Raw genomic sequence first — 14,156 nt, 5'->3', positions numbered from 1 at the left:
ATACACTGGGATGATGGACAAGACGCTAAGGACAACTACACCAGGGCATTACACACAACACACTGATTATAACACAAGGACAACTACACCAGGACATTACACATAACACACTGATTATAACACAAGGAGCACAAGTACATTATATATTCTGTAGGTGGTCTAACCATAGACTAAATTACCCAGAGATCCCTTATCACCTTTCATTCCTTATCTACCTTTCATTGACTCTGTATTGGCCGCAACAAGGTCATAAAACCGGGTGACGCGTTTTGCCCTTTAAGACCGCGGTAAACCTGAAACTCGTCCTCTCTCGTTTGGTTTTCGCTGCAGTGAAGTCCATTCATCACATAGAGATACCCTCCCTGCAGATGACCCCTCATCAGGACAAAGGACGACGCGACGACTCATAGCTTATAGGACTTCTGATCAAAGTTCTAATCTATTTGAAATCGCTAGTTAAAACCTGAGTTTATATCGATATAATACACTGCAGCCCCGCAGTTTAATTGAATGGGAGAAGGCGACCGGATCCCTCCTCCCTGTTATTCAAGTCGACGAAAAGAATTCTTCATCCCCTTCACGACTCACCACGACCCCCACCAGGCCGCACCAGAGTCCAGTTGACGAACTGTTTTAAAGAAGGAAGAAACCCGGCATTTCCCTGCGCCTGCGTTCCACGCTGCTCCACGGAAACCCGCAGAAAACATCTTGGCCGCCACGCAAGAGCAATCGAAGTAAGGCTGATATCTGGGCAGAATTTAGTTTTACCTGTATGTTTTAATCTGTGTGATAAGTTTTGTTATTTGATTTCGTTTAAGATCTAAATGCAAACTGTAATTTCACAATCTACCCGGTCTTTGACCGTTGATAATCTTGCTTAGTTCTTTTGCTAGTTAATTAGATAGGTTTGTGCATGCACTATCTCTCTATCTCTTTCTCTCTCTCTCTAACTCCCTTTTGCATCACCACACGTCCCTTACCTGTGCGCTTGCGCATAGCTTTCCTCTCACTTCCCCCATCTCTCCATTGAGCGCGCGACCGCGTTTACTCGCAACTGCGCATACCCACACACGCACCCGCTCACACACGCACGCATCCGCTCACACACACACACACACACACACAGACAGAGACGAGGAAGCTAACGCACCCTCCTCTGCCTTGCTGAAACAGAGCACCTCGTTTCACAACTCCACTTTGTGCCTTGCTCGATTTTGTTACTCCAGTGTATTGTGATTATACCTGATCTTATATTACTGTTAATCACCGTTTATTATTTTTAATAAATTGTTTATATTATACTTAAACAATTGCCTTGCCTGTTATTGTTCCAATATTACACTGAAAGCCATTTTCCGCCAATCAAGTACTTCAAATGCCTTCACTTTTCTAGTTGTTTCATGAAGTGTTATAGACTGTGTAGTGATATTGTAGTACTTTAGTATTGTGATACCATACATAGACTGTAGCATAGTGGTACAACTAGAGCTTTCCATTGTTTAGTAATTTAATTATAAAATATTAAATACTAAATTTAATGATTATTAAATTTTATGAGACTGATTTAATTAACTTAATGTAATAACCCCGGTTTCACCTACAATTCAAACATTAATAACAGAATTACACATAACATAGAACACACATAATTCTGGGAACTACATAGAACCAAGTAGCACACAACTCCATTTTGCATGTAACAATACTTGAATAGAAATAATGATAACAAGAACGTTTTCTACAGTATGTACAAACAGTTTAATATGTACATTCTATGTGCTGCCTGTGTATAACAGCAGGCAATATGTCAAACAGAAAGTTCATTAATCTTTATTATATGTCCTTGGAGAATCAGCATTCAGTTGCTGAGGCTTTTGAAGTTCTCCATAAACATGCTCCTGCTCTCTGATCATGTGCTTCTGTTCAGCCCACTCATAAGATGAGTAACTCAATGGCCAGGTCAGCAGCAGAGTTTGTCCCAAGTCCCAACCATTCCCAAAGCCTTCACTGTTGAGAACCTAGTCTCTAAACTCAGCTTTGAGTCCAGGCTTGAGATGACATAATGTGTCCCAAGTCCCAACCATTCTATTAGTGTATCAGCAAACATCTCTGTTTTATTTCTCCCCCTCCTCCATCTCTCAACTCTGAAGTGATCTCTGCTCGTCAGCCTCCTCCACCAAACGACTGAGTTTCTGTACAGTGTCCACCAGTCCCTCAATCTCCCTGTTCTTCTCCTCCATCCTTCTGTTCTTCTCCTCCATCTGTCTGTTGAACTCTCCCTTCATCTTCTCCTTGGTGATGCTGATGTTTCTCTGTAGTTCAGGCAGGATGATCTTCATGAGGTTTCTCTCTACTTCAGCCCTGGTCTCTCTCTCATAGCTCTCTCTCATCTCCTCCATCTCCTCTCTGTGTCTCTCCTCCATCTCTTTCCTCTCCCTTTCTCTCTTTTCTCTCACTCTGATCAGCTTTCTTTCCATCTCCTCTTTCTGTGTAATCTCTCTCTTTAACTCTCTCTCCATCTCCCTCTTCTTCTCTTCATCCCTCTCTTCTTTCATATTTTTCTCCAGTTCTGTTGTTCTTTCATTTAATATTCTAATTTCTCCTTCATGCTGTTGAATCTCTCCCTCCATCATCTTCAGAGACTCCTGAACATTTTTATCAAGTTCCTCTCTTCTCTCCCTCTCCTCCCTCAGTTTCCTCTCCTCCACCTCTCGCTCTTTCTGTATTATTCTCTCTATCTCTCTGAGCTGTTTCTCTGCCTCCTGGTAGCTCTCACTGCTGTAGAATCTCTCTCTGTTTCCTGACACCATCTCTTCTATCTTCTCTAGCAGCTTTGTGATCTTAGTGTCGTCAGGCCTGTCCTTAACGTTGAGAAGGTGACACCTGTTCCCACATTTCTCTACCAGCTGCTGGAGCTCCTGGCTCCCTGTCTGGAGCAACTCCTCCACACTCCTCTCTCTCAGCCCCTCAGCATGGGTGAAGAGGATCAGTGTGTGTCCCCAACAGCCCTCCCCAAACATATCCTCCATTTTCTCCAGCATCCTCCTCTCCTCTCCTTCAGACGGCTCCACTGGAATCACCAGGAGGAAGGCGTGAGGTCCTGGGGCAGACAGACGGACACAAAGCCCCACGTCCTGTCTCAGGTCCTTCTCAGAGAGTCCACTGCAGAACCAGTCTGGAGTTTCCACCACGGTCACCCGTCTTCCAGCCACCTCCTCCTGTCTGCTCTCACTGTGCTGGGTCTCTGTGGATGTGTGTGTGAGTGTGTGTGTGCTGGCCTGCTTCCCAAACTCCTCTGTGCCCAGGATGGTGTTTCCTGCTGCCCTCTTCCCAGCTGTGCTCCCCCCCAGCAGCACCAGCCTCAGCTCAGACACAGCAGGAGACACTGGGGGCGCTGGACCAGGACTCTCTCCTCCCACTGCAACACACACAATCACAGTAAACCATCACACACAGCTTAGCTATAGCTAGATACATTAAATATTCATTCTTAGTAGACATCCATCCAGCATCCAGAAACTACACGTGTCCAAATTTCCAAAGTGGTAGGATCACATTGCTTGAATGCTACACATGAGTTATCTAACAGCTGTGAGAATGTTACACCCATGACCTGAACAGAGACCACTGATGACTTACTGTATGGAGGCTCTTCCTTGCTACTTCTTCTCCTGTGAGGAGGATCTGGATCTGGGAGCCCAACAGAAACAGAAACAGAAACAGAAACTGGATCAGAAGCCCATTTAACTAGAGTGGTAAAGCTATTAGTTTTACATGCTGGACAGCGGGACTGAGTGTATTAGGTTTGCATTTCTCATACTCACCATCTACATGACTCTCTCCTCCCACTGCAGACACACACACACACAGGCACACACACACACACACACACACACACACACACACACACACACACACACACACACAGAGATAAAGAGTTTAGAAATCAGAAGTCTTTGTAACAGAAGGTCCAGTTATCATGAGCTGTAGAACAACACTAAATCAGGACATAAACAATATCAGAGTGTGAAGCTAATTAATGAAATTTGATAAATGACCTCACTATACAGAATATTTACAACTTAGTGCTGACGAAGACAATGATCTTGCCAACGTTTATATCCCTTCAAATACAGAGGTATTTTTTTAAACATTAAATGAATCAGATTCACTAACATGAAGACTTACTGTTTGGAAAAGTCCCATCCATACTAGCTCTTCTCCTGACGTGAGGAGGATCTGGATCTAGGAGTCCAACACAAAAAGAAACTCGATCAGAAGCCCATTCAGTTACTGTAGTAGCTACTGAAGTGTTTGACACTGTGAACAGCACTGAGTGAGACAGGATTAATGATACCGGGGAGGCTTTCCTCCTGATGCAACACAACACAGACAGATAGAGACTGAGATGTAAAGGGAAAACAGGAACTGGAGTTGAGATGTGTGAGTGTATCAGAGTGTTAATACCATGTGAGTGAAAGAAGCAGTCCATTTGGTAATTAGTTTAGAAAGAGAATCACTTTGATAGGTCATTTGGGCCTCAACACACGGTCTATGTTGCTAAACACTTAGGATACACATCTCTTCTCTTGCGTACGGTGTTCATTTTAGGACATCCTCAGATCTCAGACTCAAGTGTCAGACTCAAACGAAAAGGCGTCAGGTCTCAGACCAAAAGTCGTCAGACTCAGGCGAAACTTCGTCAAACCAAACGCCATAATTTTCAGACAAAACTACGTAAAAAAAACGGCGTCATTCTCACACAAAACTTTGTCAAACCAAACTGCGTCATTCTCACACAAACTTTGTCAAACCAAACGGCGTCATTCTCACACAAAACTTTGTCAAACCAAACGGCGTCATCCTCACACAAAACTTTGTCAAACCAAACGGCGTCAACAGCTGTTGACTAGCGACAAGTGGAGGCATTCATTCTTCAGCAAAGTCGGCAACCGGAGGACTAAACATGGGTTTACTTTACACGAGTGAACTAGCTTGCAGAAAACAACTATTTCGTATTATATCAAAAGTAAGTTTTCTTGCTGTATCAGTTAACAGCAACACCACAGCGGTATTCACTGTAAAATATGCTACTTTAGCTCATTTAGAAAGCTAGTCAACAGCTCCCTCATCTAGCTCTGACAACTTTTTTTCTAACAAAGTTCTGCTGAGAATGACAGTGTTTGGTTTGACAAAGTTTTGTGTGAGAATGACGCTGTTTGGTTTGACAAAGTTATATGTGAGAATGACGGCGTTTGGTTTGACAAAGTTCTGTGTGAGAACGACACCGTTTGGTTTGACAAAGTTTTGTGTCAGAATGACACCGTTTGGTTTGACAAAGTTTTGTGTGAGAATGACGCCGTTTTGTCTGAAAATCACAGAGGTTTTTCTGAGACTGAAGCCGTTTCGCCTGAGTCTGACGACTTTTGGTCTGAGACCTGACGCCTTTTCGTTTGAGTCTGACACTTGAGTCTGAGATCTGAGGATGTCCTAAAATGAACACCGTACTTGCGCTCACCAGTCAGATGTTCTCTTTCTCTCTCCTCCAGCCGTCTGTCTCTCTCCTCCAGCTGTCTTTTTCTCTCTTCCAGCTGTCTGTTTCTCTCCTCCAGCTGTCTGTCTGTCTCCTCCAGCTCCCTGCCTTGTTCTTGTAGTTGGGTTCTCAGGTCCTGTAGTTGGCTGTTCCTGTCCTGCAGTTCCTTTTCCAGTGACTCCAGTTGTCTTTTACTGATCTCAACCTCACTGGTCATGTTCTCTAGTAATCCCTCCCTCTCCTTCTCTCGTTTAGTCATGTTCTCTAGCTCTGTCTCTCTCTCCTGGAGGAGTTTATTCCTCTCCTTTAGTTGTTGTTTTGTCTTCTCCATCTCTTTATTCCTCTCCTCTAGTTGTTGTTTTGTCTTCTCCATCTCTTTATTCTCATCTTTTAGTTGTTGTTCTGTCTTCTCCATTTCTTTGTTCTTGTCCTCTAGTTGTTGTTTTGTCTTCTCCACCTCTTTGTTTTTGTCCTTAAGTTGTTGTTTTGTCTTCTCCTCTAGTTGTTGTTTTGTCTTCTCCATCTCTTTATTGTTCTCCTCTAGTTGTTGTTTTGTCTTCTCCATCTCTTTATTCTTCTCCTCTAGTTGTTGTTTTGTCTTTTCCTCTAGTTGTTGTTTTGTCTTCTCCATCTCTTTATTCTTCTCCTCTAGTTGTTGTTTTGTCTTCTCCATCTCTTTATTCGTGTCCTCTAGTTGTTGTTTTGTCTTCTCCATCTCTTTTTTATTCTCCTCTAGTTGTTGTTTTGTCTTCTCCATCTCTTTATTCTTCTCCTCTAGTTGTTGTTTTGTCTTCTCCATCTCTTTATTCTTCTCCTCTAGTTGTTGTTTTGTCTTTTCCTCTAGTTGTTGTTTTGTCTTCTCCATCTCTTTATTCTTCTCCTCTAGTTGTTGTTTGTCTTTTCCTCTAGTTGTTGTTTGTCTTCTCCATCTCTTTATTCTTCTCCTCTAGTTGTTGTTTTGTCTTCTCCATCTCTTTATTCGTGTCCTCTAGTTGTTGTTTTGTCTTCTCCATCTCTTTTTTGTTCTCCTCTAGTTGTTGTTTTGTCTTCTCCATATCTTTATTCTTTTCCTCTAGTTGTTGTTTTGTCTTCTCCATCTCGTTATTCTTCTCATCTAGTTGTTGTTTTGTCTTCTCCACTTCTTTATTCTTTTCCTTTAGTTGTTCTTTTGTCTGTTCTATCTCCATCAGTCTCTCCCTGCTCTCTGTCAAAAGTGTAATATTTTCCTCCTTGTTCTCCTCCAGCTGTTTGTCTCTCTCCTCCAGCTGTCTGCCTTGTTCTTGTAGTTGGGTTCTCAGGTCCTGTAATTGGCTGTTCCTGTCCTGCAGTTCATTTTCCAGTGACTCCAGTTGTCTTATACTGGTCTCCACCTCACTGGTCATGTTCTCCAGTAGTCCCTCTCTCTCCTTCTCTCGTTTAGTCATGTTCTCTAGCTCTTTATTCCTCTTCTCCATCTCTTTATTCTTCTCCTCTAGTAGTTTTTTTGTCTTCTCCACCTCACTGGCCTTGTTCTCGAGTTGATTGATTTTCTTCATTAACTCATCATCTGTTGCCTTCCGCCATGGAAGCAAAGCTGAGAAGAAACATGTTGTAATATGTGTGGTGTTGTAGTGTTGACTATTTCATAAGTAGAACATTTCATTATCTAATACAAATACAGTCTACAGTTAATTTCCAATCACTCTACAGGTTTATATTCTTGCATTTGTGCCACACTCATGGAAGTGTGAGTGTTTGTGAAATGTGTGTGTTTGTGTCTGTATGGTTGTTTAAATGTGTGTGTCTGTATGGTTGTTTAAATGTGTGTGTGTGTGTGTTTGTGTGTGTAGGTGTGTATGAACAGAAACTGATCAGTGTTCCACCACTATGTTTATATTTATGTGTGTGTGTGTGTGTGTGTGTGTGTGTGTGTGTGTGTGTGAATGTGTATGTGTGTGTGTGAGTGTGTGTGTGTGTGTGTTTGTGTGTGTGTGTGTATGTGTGTGTGTGTATGTGTGTGTGTGTGTGTGTGTGGTGTGTGTGTGTGTGTGTGTTTGTGTGTGTGTGTCTGTATGGGATTGTTACAGTTTGTGTGTATGAAGGCAATGCATTCAACTCAGTTCTTCACCACCACTGAGGGTATGTGCTGAGGGTATTGAGGGTACCCACACATTGCATCAACCAAAGTGACAGTAGTGGTTCCCACACTTTAGCGGTGTGTGTGTGTGTGTGTGTGTGTGTGTGTGTGTGTGTGTATGCACAACCACAATAAGGCCTGATGATAATGATAATGATGTCCCCCCTCCCTCCTAAAGAAACCCAAACACACCAACTCCTCTCTGGTACTTACCCAACTGCTGAGCTAAATAAAACAGAGATGAGATGAGATCATTAATGAGGCTCAATGGAGACAAACCCACACTAGAATGATCTTCATTCACACATTACATCAACACACATGGTTCCCACACTTTACCTGTCTGTGTGTGTATGTGTATGTGTATGTGCGTGTGTGTGTGTGTATGTGTTTGTGTGTAAGGAGAAACTGCATTCAAGTCAGCGATACACTAATCAGGACTCCACCACTAAATATATATGTTTGTTTGTCTGTGTGTGTGTGTGTGTGTGTGTGTGTGTGTGTGTGTGTGTGTGTGTGTGTGTAAAGAGAAACTGAATTCAACTCAGTTCTCCACTAATCAGTACTCCACCACTGAGATGATATGTATGTCTGTGTGTGTGTGTGTGTGTGTGTGTGGTGTGTGTGTGTGTGTGTGTGTGTGTGTGTGTGTGTAAAGAGAAACTGCATTCAAGTCACTTCTCCATTAATTAATGTTCCACTAATAACTGATAACAGGGTTTGTAAATGTGTGTGTGTTTGTGTGTGTGTGTGTGTGTGTGTCTATATGGGTTTGTAAATGTGTTTGTGTGTATGTGTATGTGTGTGTGTGTTTAAAGAGAAGTTGCATTCAAGTCAGCTGTAAAATAATCACATATACACACTTAGGCCTGATGACCATGATGACCCCCCTCCCTCCTAAAGAAACCCAAACACACCAACTCCTCTCTGGTACTTACCCAACTGCTGAGCTAAATAAAACAGAAACAGAGATGAGATGAGATCATTAATGAGGCTCAATGGAGACAAACTCACACTGGAATAATCTTCAAATTATTTTGCACAATATATTTGCAAACTCATTCATATTATTATCTGTAGGAGCCATTTCTGTATTTATTTTATACGTTATTTTAATACTTGCATTTATTTCTATTTTCTGAGAAATTGTGCCCTCTACAGGTCAAAAGGCCAATACATAGGAGAGTGACCTGTTGGAGGTGCGGCTGACTAGGAGCACACAGCTTTTGCCCTTGCTGTCTGATTATTTTGCTGGAGGATAGGCCTCGCTGCTCTTTGTGCTCTGAAACTTTATTTATTGATTTATTTACTACCCACAAGTTGTACCATCCATTTTGTTAATAAACCAACCACTTGGAACTGTACTTGGACCGCTTTGGATTTCATTTATTTTCACACCACAAGCGTCAAAGAACCCCCAGTCAACGCCAACAACGTGACTTAACAAAGGGACACTAAGGATAAATGGTCACTATATTATCTATACTATGTTTGTCGCCCAGAAGAGTGAAAAATACATTTCCAAGTTTTCCAATGCGCCCTCAAGCCTGCGAGACAAGATGCTGTAATTTCACTGGCTGAAGAGGCTCATGTTCTCAGCACTACTAAAAGCAACTTAATACACCAGGAAATAATAAAGCCTCATATTTAGGGATGCACGATACCACTTTTTTACAAACCGATACGAGTACGAGTATTTTTATTTGTGTACTTGCCGATACCGAGTACCGATACCGATACTTCTTAGATTTGGTCTCCATGAAAGTGCAATTCATTTGGAGGCAGATTTTATTTTATCCTCTGCAGATTATGTCAAGCCTATAGTACAAAATTAACAGAAGGCTATCCCAAACCAAAAATAAACAGAGCTTTCTGGTTTTAACACACAAAAAAAGCCTTCAAACAGACAAATGCAAATATAACCAGATAAAGGCAATTCAATTTGCTGCATAGTTAACAACACAGTCTGCTTAAACAAAAAGTGAACAGAACTATTACTGGATTAGCACAAGAGCACATTTCAGTTACAAAAGGATCAGAAGAATCTCCTGCTCAAGTACACAAACAATCACTTAACCTATGTGGCACAGTCTTTCTCTCTACCTCTCTCTCTCATCTGGGTGCCCTAAGCAGAACTGTTTTCTGGTCACTGGGTTGATGTCACTGATGAGATGAACGACTGGGAACTTATGACATTGGTATGTGCTTGTAGGTCTGTGTGAGTATGCGTGGTGTGTGTGTGTGTGTGTGTGTGTGTGTGGGGGGGGGGGGGGGTACTCTGTGTATGTTTGTGTGTGTCAGTCATCCATCAACTAGAATGACAACATGTCCATCAAAATTGACAGCATTTACAATATGTCATCAATCCTATTAGTGTTATCAATATATCATCAATCTTAATAGTGTTATCAATCTGTCATCAATCCTATTAGTGTTATCAATATGTCATCAATCCCATTGTTATCAATATGTCATCAGTCCTATTATTGTTATCAATATGTCATCAATTGATACGTAATTTCCTGTTTGTTAGAATTGCTGCAACCTGCTGATAACTCTATAACTCTTCTCTACTCTAAATTCTCTAAAAACCTCTGAGGCCATTTTCAAAATCTTCTAAGAGGATTAAAACACTGACTCTAGTTCAATGCATTCATCATCAGGATTTGAGGCCATTTTCAAAAATTTCTAAAAAGAAAAAAACTCTTCTGAATCTCGTTCTTGATTGACACATTCATCATCTGTATTTGAGAATCTCTACTCTGCTGGACTATCATCTAAACCTCCAGGTAACCCTAAGGAAAAAATACTTGTCAACTTTTTGCCGGTGACAAACAACCTACAATAACTACAACTGCCAACTCACAGGTTAGTGGAAGGCGCTGTCCGTTCTTTTAAACAAAAGGCAGAAGATTAATTTTATCCTACAAACAGGTTTTTGCTTCTTCCTGTAAGCTCGAAGTTGTTTAAGCCATCGCTACATTAATACAACATGTCCTAATTCTGACTGAGAAGCTAGCATTTTAGCGAGCCTACGGAATCCTTGCAAGAACCAAGCTTAAGTTTAAAGCTTAAAGTTTGCACTACTTCACGCGAGTCACCACGACATGCGTAGCTCACAGAAATACATAAACTCCAAGTTTTTGACTCCCATCTGACATCACCACGACTGTTCCCCCCTCAGTGGTCGGCACCTGGATGCCGACTTTTAGCCTCCTGCTCAGACCAGAAGGTTGTGGAACTTTGAAGTCAGGTTGGCGGACCTCTACCAATCAAGCTGGAAGAGCAAATCATTGACTCCATTGTCTCTGTGGGTCCTCCCTCGCTCAATACATAACACACTTGAGGACATCTCGATTCCACTCTGCCCTGCATTGAATCCTAACCCAGACCACAACCCACCGCTCCCTGGCCACTGCTGGGGGACCAAGCCCCCCCTGCCGGTGAAACTCTCACTCCTCACCAGCCTGAGCCATGGCGAACAGCTGGGCAAGATAGCAAGCGTGACGGAAGGCGGTCGGGACGACACACTGAGCCAGGCCAGCCCTTGAACTGGGAAACCGCTACACCACACTGATGGATGAAGAGGAGCCCCCTCCACTGATGACACCCTCCTCAGCCCCCCCTAGATGACATCCCCTCATCCCTGCGACCCCCCCGACCGGCTCCAACGCAACACAAGCATCGTACCGATATCCAGCATCACCCATCCCGGGCCCTCGACACAGTCGCCATCCCCTTGACGACTTCTCCCGCTTGACACGACAACCTCCACCCTGGTCATTGGCAGCTCCATGGACAGAGATTTCTACATCCCCCCTTCACCTAGCGGTCCCTGCAAGGTTCACTGCTTCCCTGGAGCCAGGGTCCGTGACATTCACCGTAGACTCCCAAGCATCCTCGTAGGCTACACCAGATCAGCACCATAATTGTACATGTGGGCACCAACGACATCAGAGCGAGACAGTCAGAAGTCCTGAAGGCAGACTTCACAGCTCCCCTCACTACCCTCATGGACACAGGAAGACGGATCGTCATCTCTGGGCCTCTCCCTACCTACCGGAGAGGTGCTGAGAGGTAGTCCAGACTATTCAACCTCCACACCTGGCTGCGAGCGACCTGCGCCTCATTAGACATTAACTTTGTTAACAACTTTGACCTGTTCTGGGAGAGGCCCGGCCTGCTGAAGCATGATGGCCTCCACCCGAACCGGATCGGAGCCAGTCTGCTGTCGGACAACATGAGGACCACCCTAAGGCATTGCAGCATCCTGTGCTGCAGGAGCATCTCCTTTGATGATTTTGCCTCGTTTGAATATCATGCCATAGTTCTAAAGTGTCAGCCTCCTGCTCTGACAGTTACTGTGTATAGGCCACCCAAGCAATGTCGCACTTTTCTAACAGACTTTTCAGAACTACTCTCCATTATCCACACAAACTACGATAAGATTATTATCACTGGTGATTTTAACATACATGTGAATAATGGGAACGACTCAAAGGCTAGGGATTTTATGAATCTCTCGAATTCCATGGACTTTACACAACACATCACTGAACCCACTCAAAACCATGGCCACACCCTTGATCTAGTTATTACAACTGTTATATCGTCTGTCTGTGACCTTGCTCTTTCCGACCACTTTAGTATTTTCTTTGAAGCACTGGTACCTAAAGTTAAAAATAGTGCTGAATGTTTTATTAGGAAACGCTATCTTAACTCTGCAGCAGCTGAGAATTTCAAAGTTATGATGAACATAACTAGTACAAAAACCCCAGATGCGGGGCCATCATGTGTTAATGATTAAGTAACTACTCTCAAAACAAAATCAAGGGCAGCACTTGACTCTTTAGCCCCATTGAAACAAAAAAAGGTTTTAGCCAAACAAAAAGCTCCATGGAGAAATGAGGAAATGATTCAACTTAAGAGATCTTGCAGAAGGTCTGAGCATACATGGAGAAAGACCAAGCTACAGGTCCATCTTGATATTTTTATGGATTATCTTTCAGTCATTAATAAAGCAATAAGAAATGCTGGGAAGGATAATTTCTCTAATTCGATATCTATAAATTCTAACAATTCTAGGCTGCTCTTTTCAACAATCGACAGCCTTATAAATCCTGCACCCAAAATAGATGATGGTCTCTTTTCCACCTCCAAATGTGAGGGATTTGCGACATGCTTTAGAGATAAGATGCTTCAGAGATTAGGATGAATATTGCTCAGAAAATTCCAAATGTCTTGTTTTTTGATCCCCTTCCACCTGCTGAACCAGTATGAGCTTTTTAACACTGGCTGATATAGAAATGATGAGCAAAGTAGTGTCACAACTGAAGCCATCCACATGTCCTCTTGTTCCCATTCCCACCACATTTTTAAGACCATCTTTAACTCTGTGTCTAAGGACATTCTAGCCATTGTAAACTGTTCCCTGCTTACAGGTATTTTCCCATCAGAACTTAAAATTGCCCTGCTTGAGACCCCTCCTGAAAAAAAGCAATTTAGACTCTTCAGTTCTAAACTATTTTAGACCCATCTCCAACCTTCCCTTTCTACGAAAAATCCTGGAAATGTTTTCTTTAAACAGTTAAATTATTTCCTAGATGCTAACTGTGCCTTTGACACTTTCCAAACTGGTTTTTGTTCCTATCATAGCACAGAAACGGCATTAGTCAAGGTTGTAAATAACCGCAGGATTAATGCTGACTCCAAAAAACTATCTGTCCTGGCCCTTCTGGATCTGAGCGCAGCCTTTGACACTGTCGATCATGATATCCTATTGATGATATCCTATTGATAGACTTGAAAATTGGGTTGGCCTCGCTGGTCCAGTCCTAAACTGGTTTAGGACCTATCTAACTGGCCGGGAATACGTTGTCGCCCTCAGAGACCACAGCTCAAAACTCGCTTTTGTCTGGTCTACCAAAAAAAGCCATTAGTCAACTACAAACAATACAGAATGCAGCAGCGCGAGTCCTCACTAAAACAAGACGGAGAGCGCACATCACACCAGTATTAAAATCACTGCACTGGTTACCTGTTAGTTTCAGAATAGTGGCAATATCCTTAGTGACACTATTCCTAGAAGAAACCGGTTATTAAAGTAAGAGAGGAATTAATACTACAGACGATATTTGTTCAAATAAATTAGTTGGAGATCAGCCTACAAAACCGGTAGGAATCTACATTAAAAGCTAGGAGCTAAGGCTGGGCTCCTAATTGAGTCAGACAATGATAATGGCGTCGGATTAATATGGTCGTACCAAGAAAGGTCTTTTAATAAATGTTACGTTTTCAGCAAAGCGAAGAGAGAGACGCATTCACCCAAACCTTCTAGACGCCTATTCCCTCATTGGTCTAGGAAAGTTCCGTCTTACATCATCAATCCTATTAGTGTTATCAATATGTCATCAATCCTATTATTGTTATCAATATGTCATCAATCCTATTATCGTAATCCATTAAATTTTTTTTTTTGGTGCACTTGGTGCCTTTGCAGTAGATTGT

At 42.5% G+C, this 14,156-nt stretch overlaps 2 protein-coding genes across 2 annotated transcripts; both read right to left on the bottom strand.

The window, feature by feature from the left end:
• Nucleotides 1–1,739: 1,739 nt before the first annotated feature.
• On the bottom strand, nucleotides 1,740–4,211 carry LOC116223391 (GTPase IMAP family member 7-like). The gene is made up of 2 exons (XM_042704033.1): nucleotides 4,189–4,211; nucleotides 1,740–3,418 (listed from the first exon to the last, which is right to left on the bottom strand). Exons 1-2 carry the CDS (start codon nucleotides 4,208–4,210, stop codon nucleotides 2,139–2,141), a joined length of 1,302 nt encoding a protein of 433 aa, XP_042559967.1. The 5' UTR covers nucleotide 4,211; the 3' UTR covers nucleotides 1,740–2,138.
• A 136-nt stretch (nucleotides 4,212–4,347) lies between these two features.
• Nucleotides 4,348–7,216, bottom strand: LOC122128990 (histone-lysine N-methyltransferase, H3 lysine-79 specific-like). The gene is made up of 3 exons (XM_042704037.1): nucleotides 6,576–7,216; nucleotides 5,642–5,965; nucleotides 4,348–4,373 (listed from the first exon to the last, which is right to left on the bottom strand). The coding sequence occupies exons 1-3, from the start codon at nucleotides 7,066–7,068 to the stop codon at nucleotides 4,348–4,350; spliced, it is 843 nt and encodes a 280-aa protein (XP_042559971.1). The 5' UTR covers nucleotides 7,069–7,216.
• Between the last annotated feature and the right edge of the window lie 6,940 nt (nucleotides 7,217–14,156).

This window comes from Clupea harengus, unplaced genomic scaffold (assembly GCF_900700415.2).
Source record: "Clupea harengus unplaced genomic scaffold, Ch_v2.0.2, whole genome shotgun sequence".
Taxonomy (NCBI): Eukaryota; Metazoa; Chordata; class Actinopteri; order Clupeiformes; family Clupeidae; genus Clupea; species Clupea harengus.
This window is presented reverse-complemented; position numbering and strand designations above follow the sequence as displayed.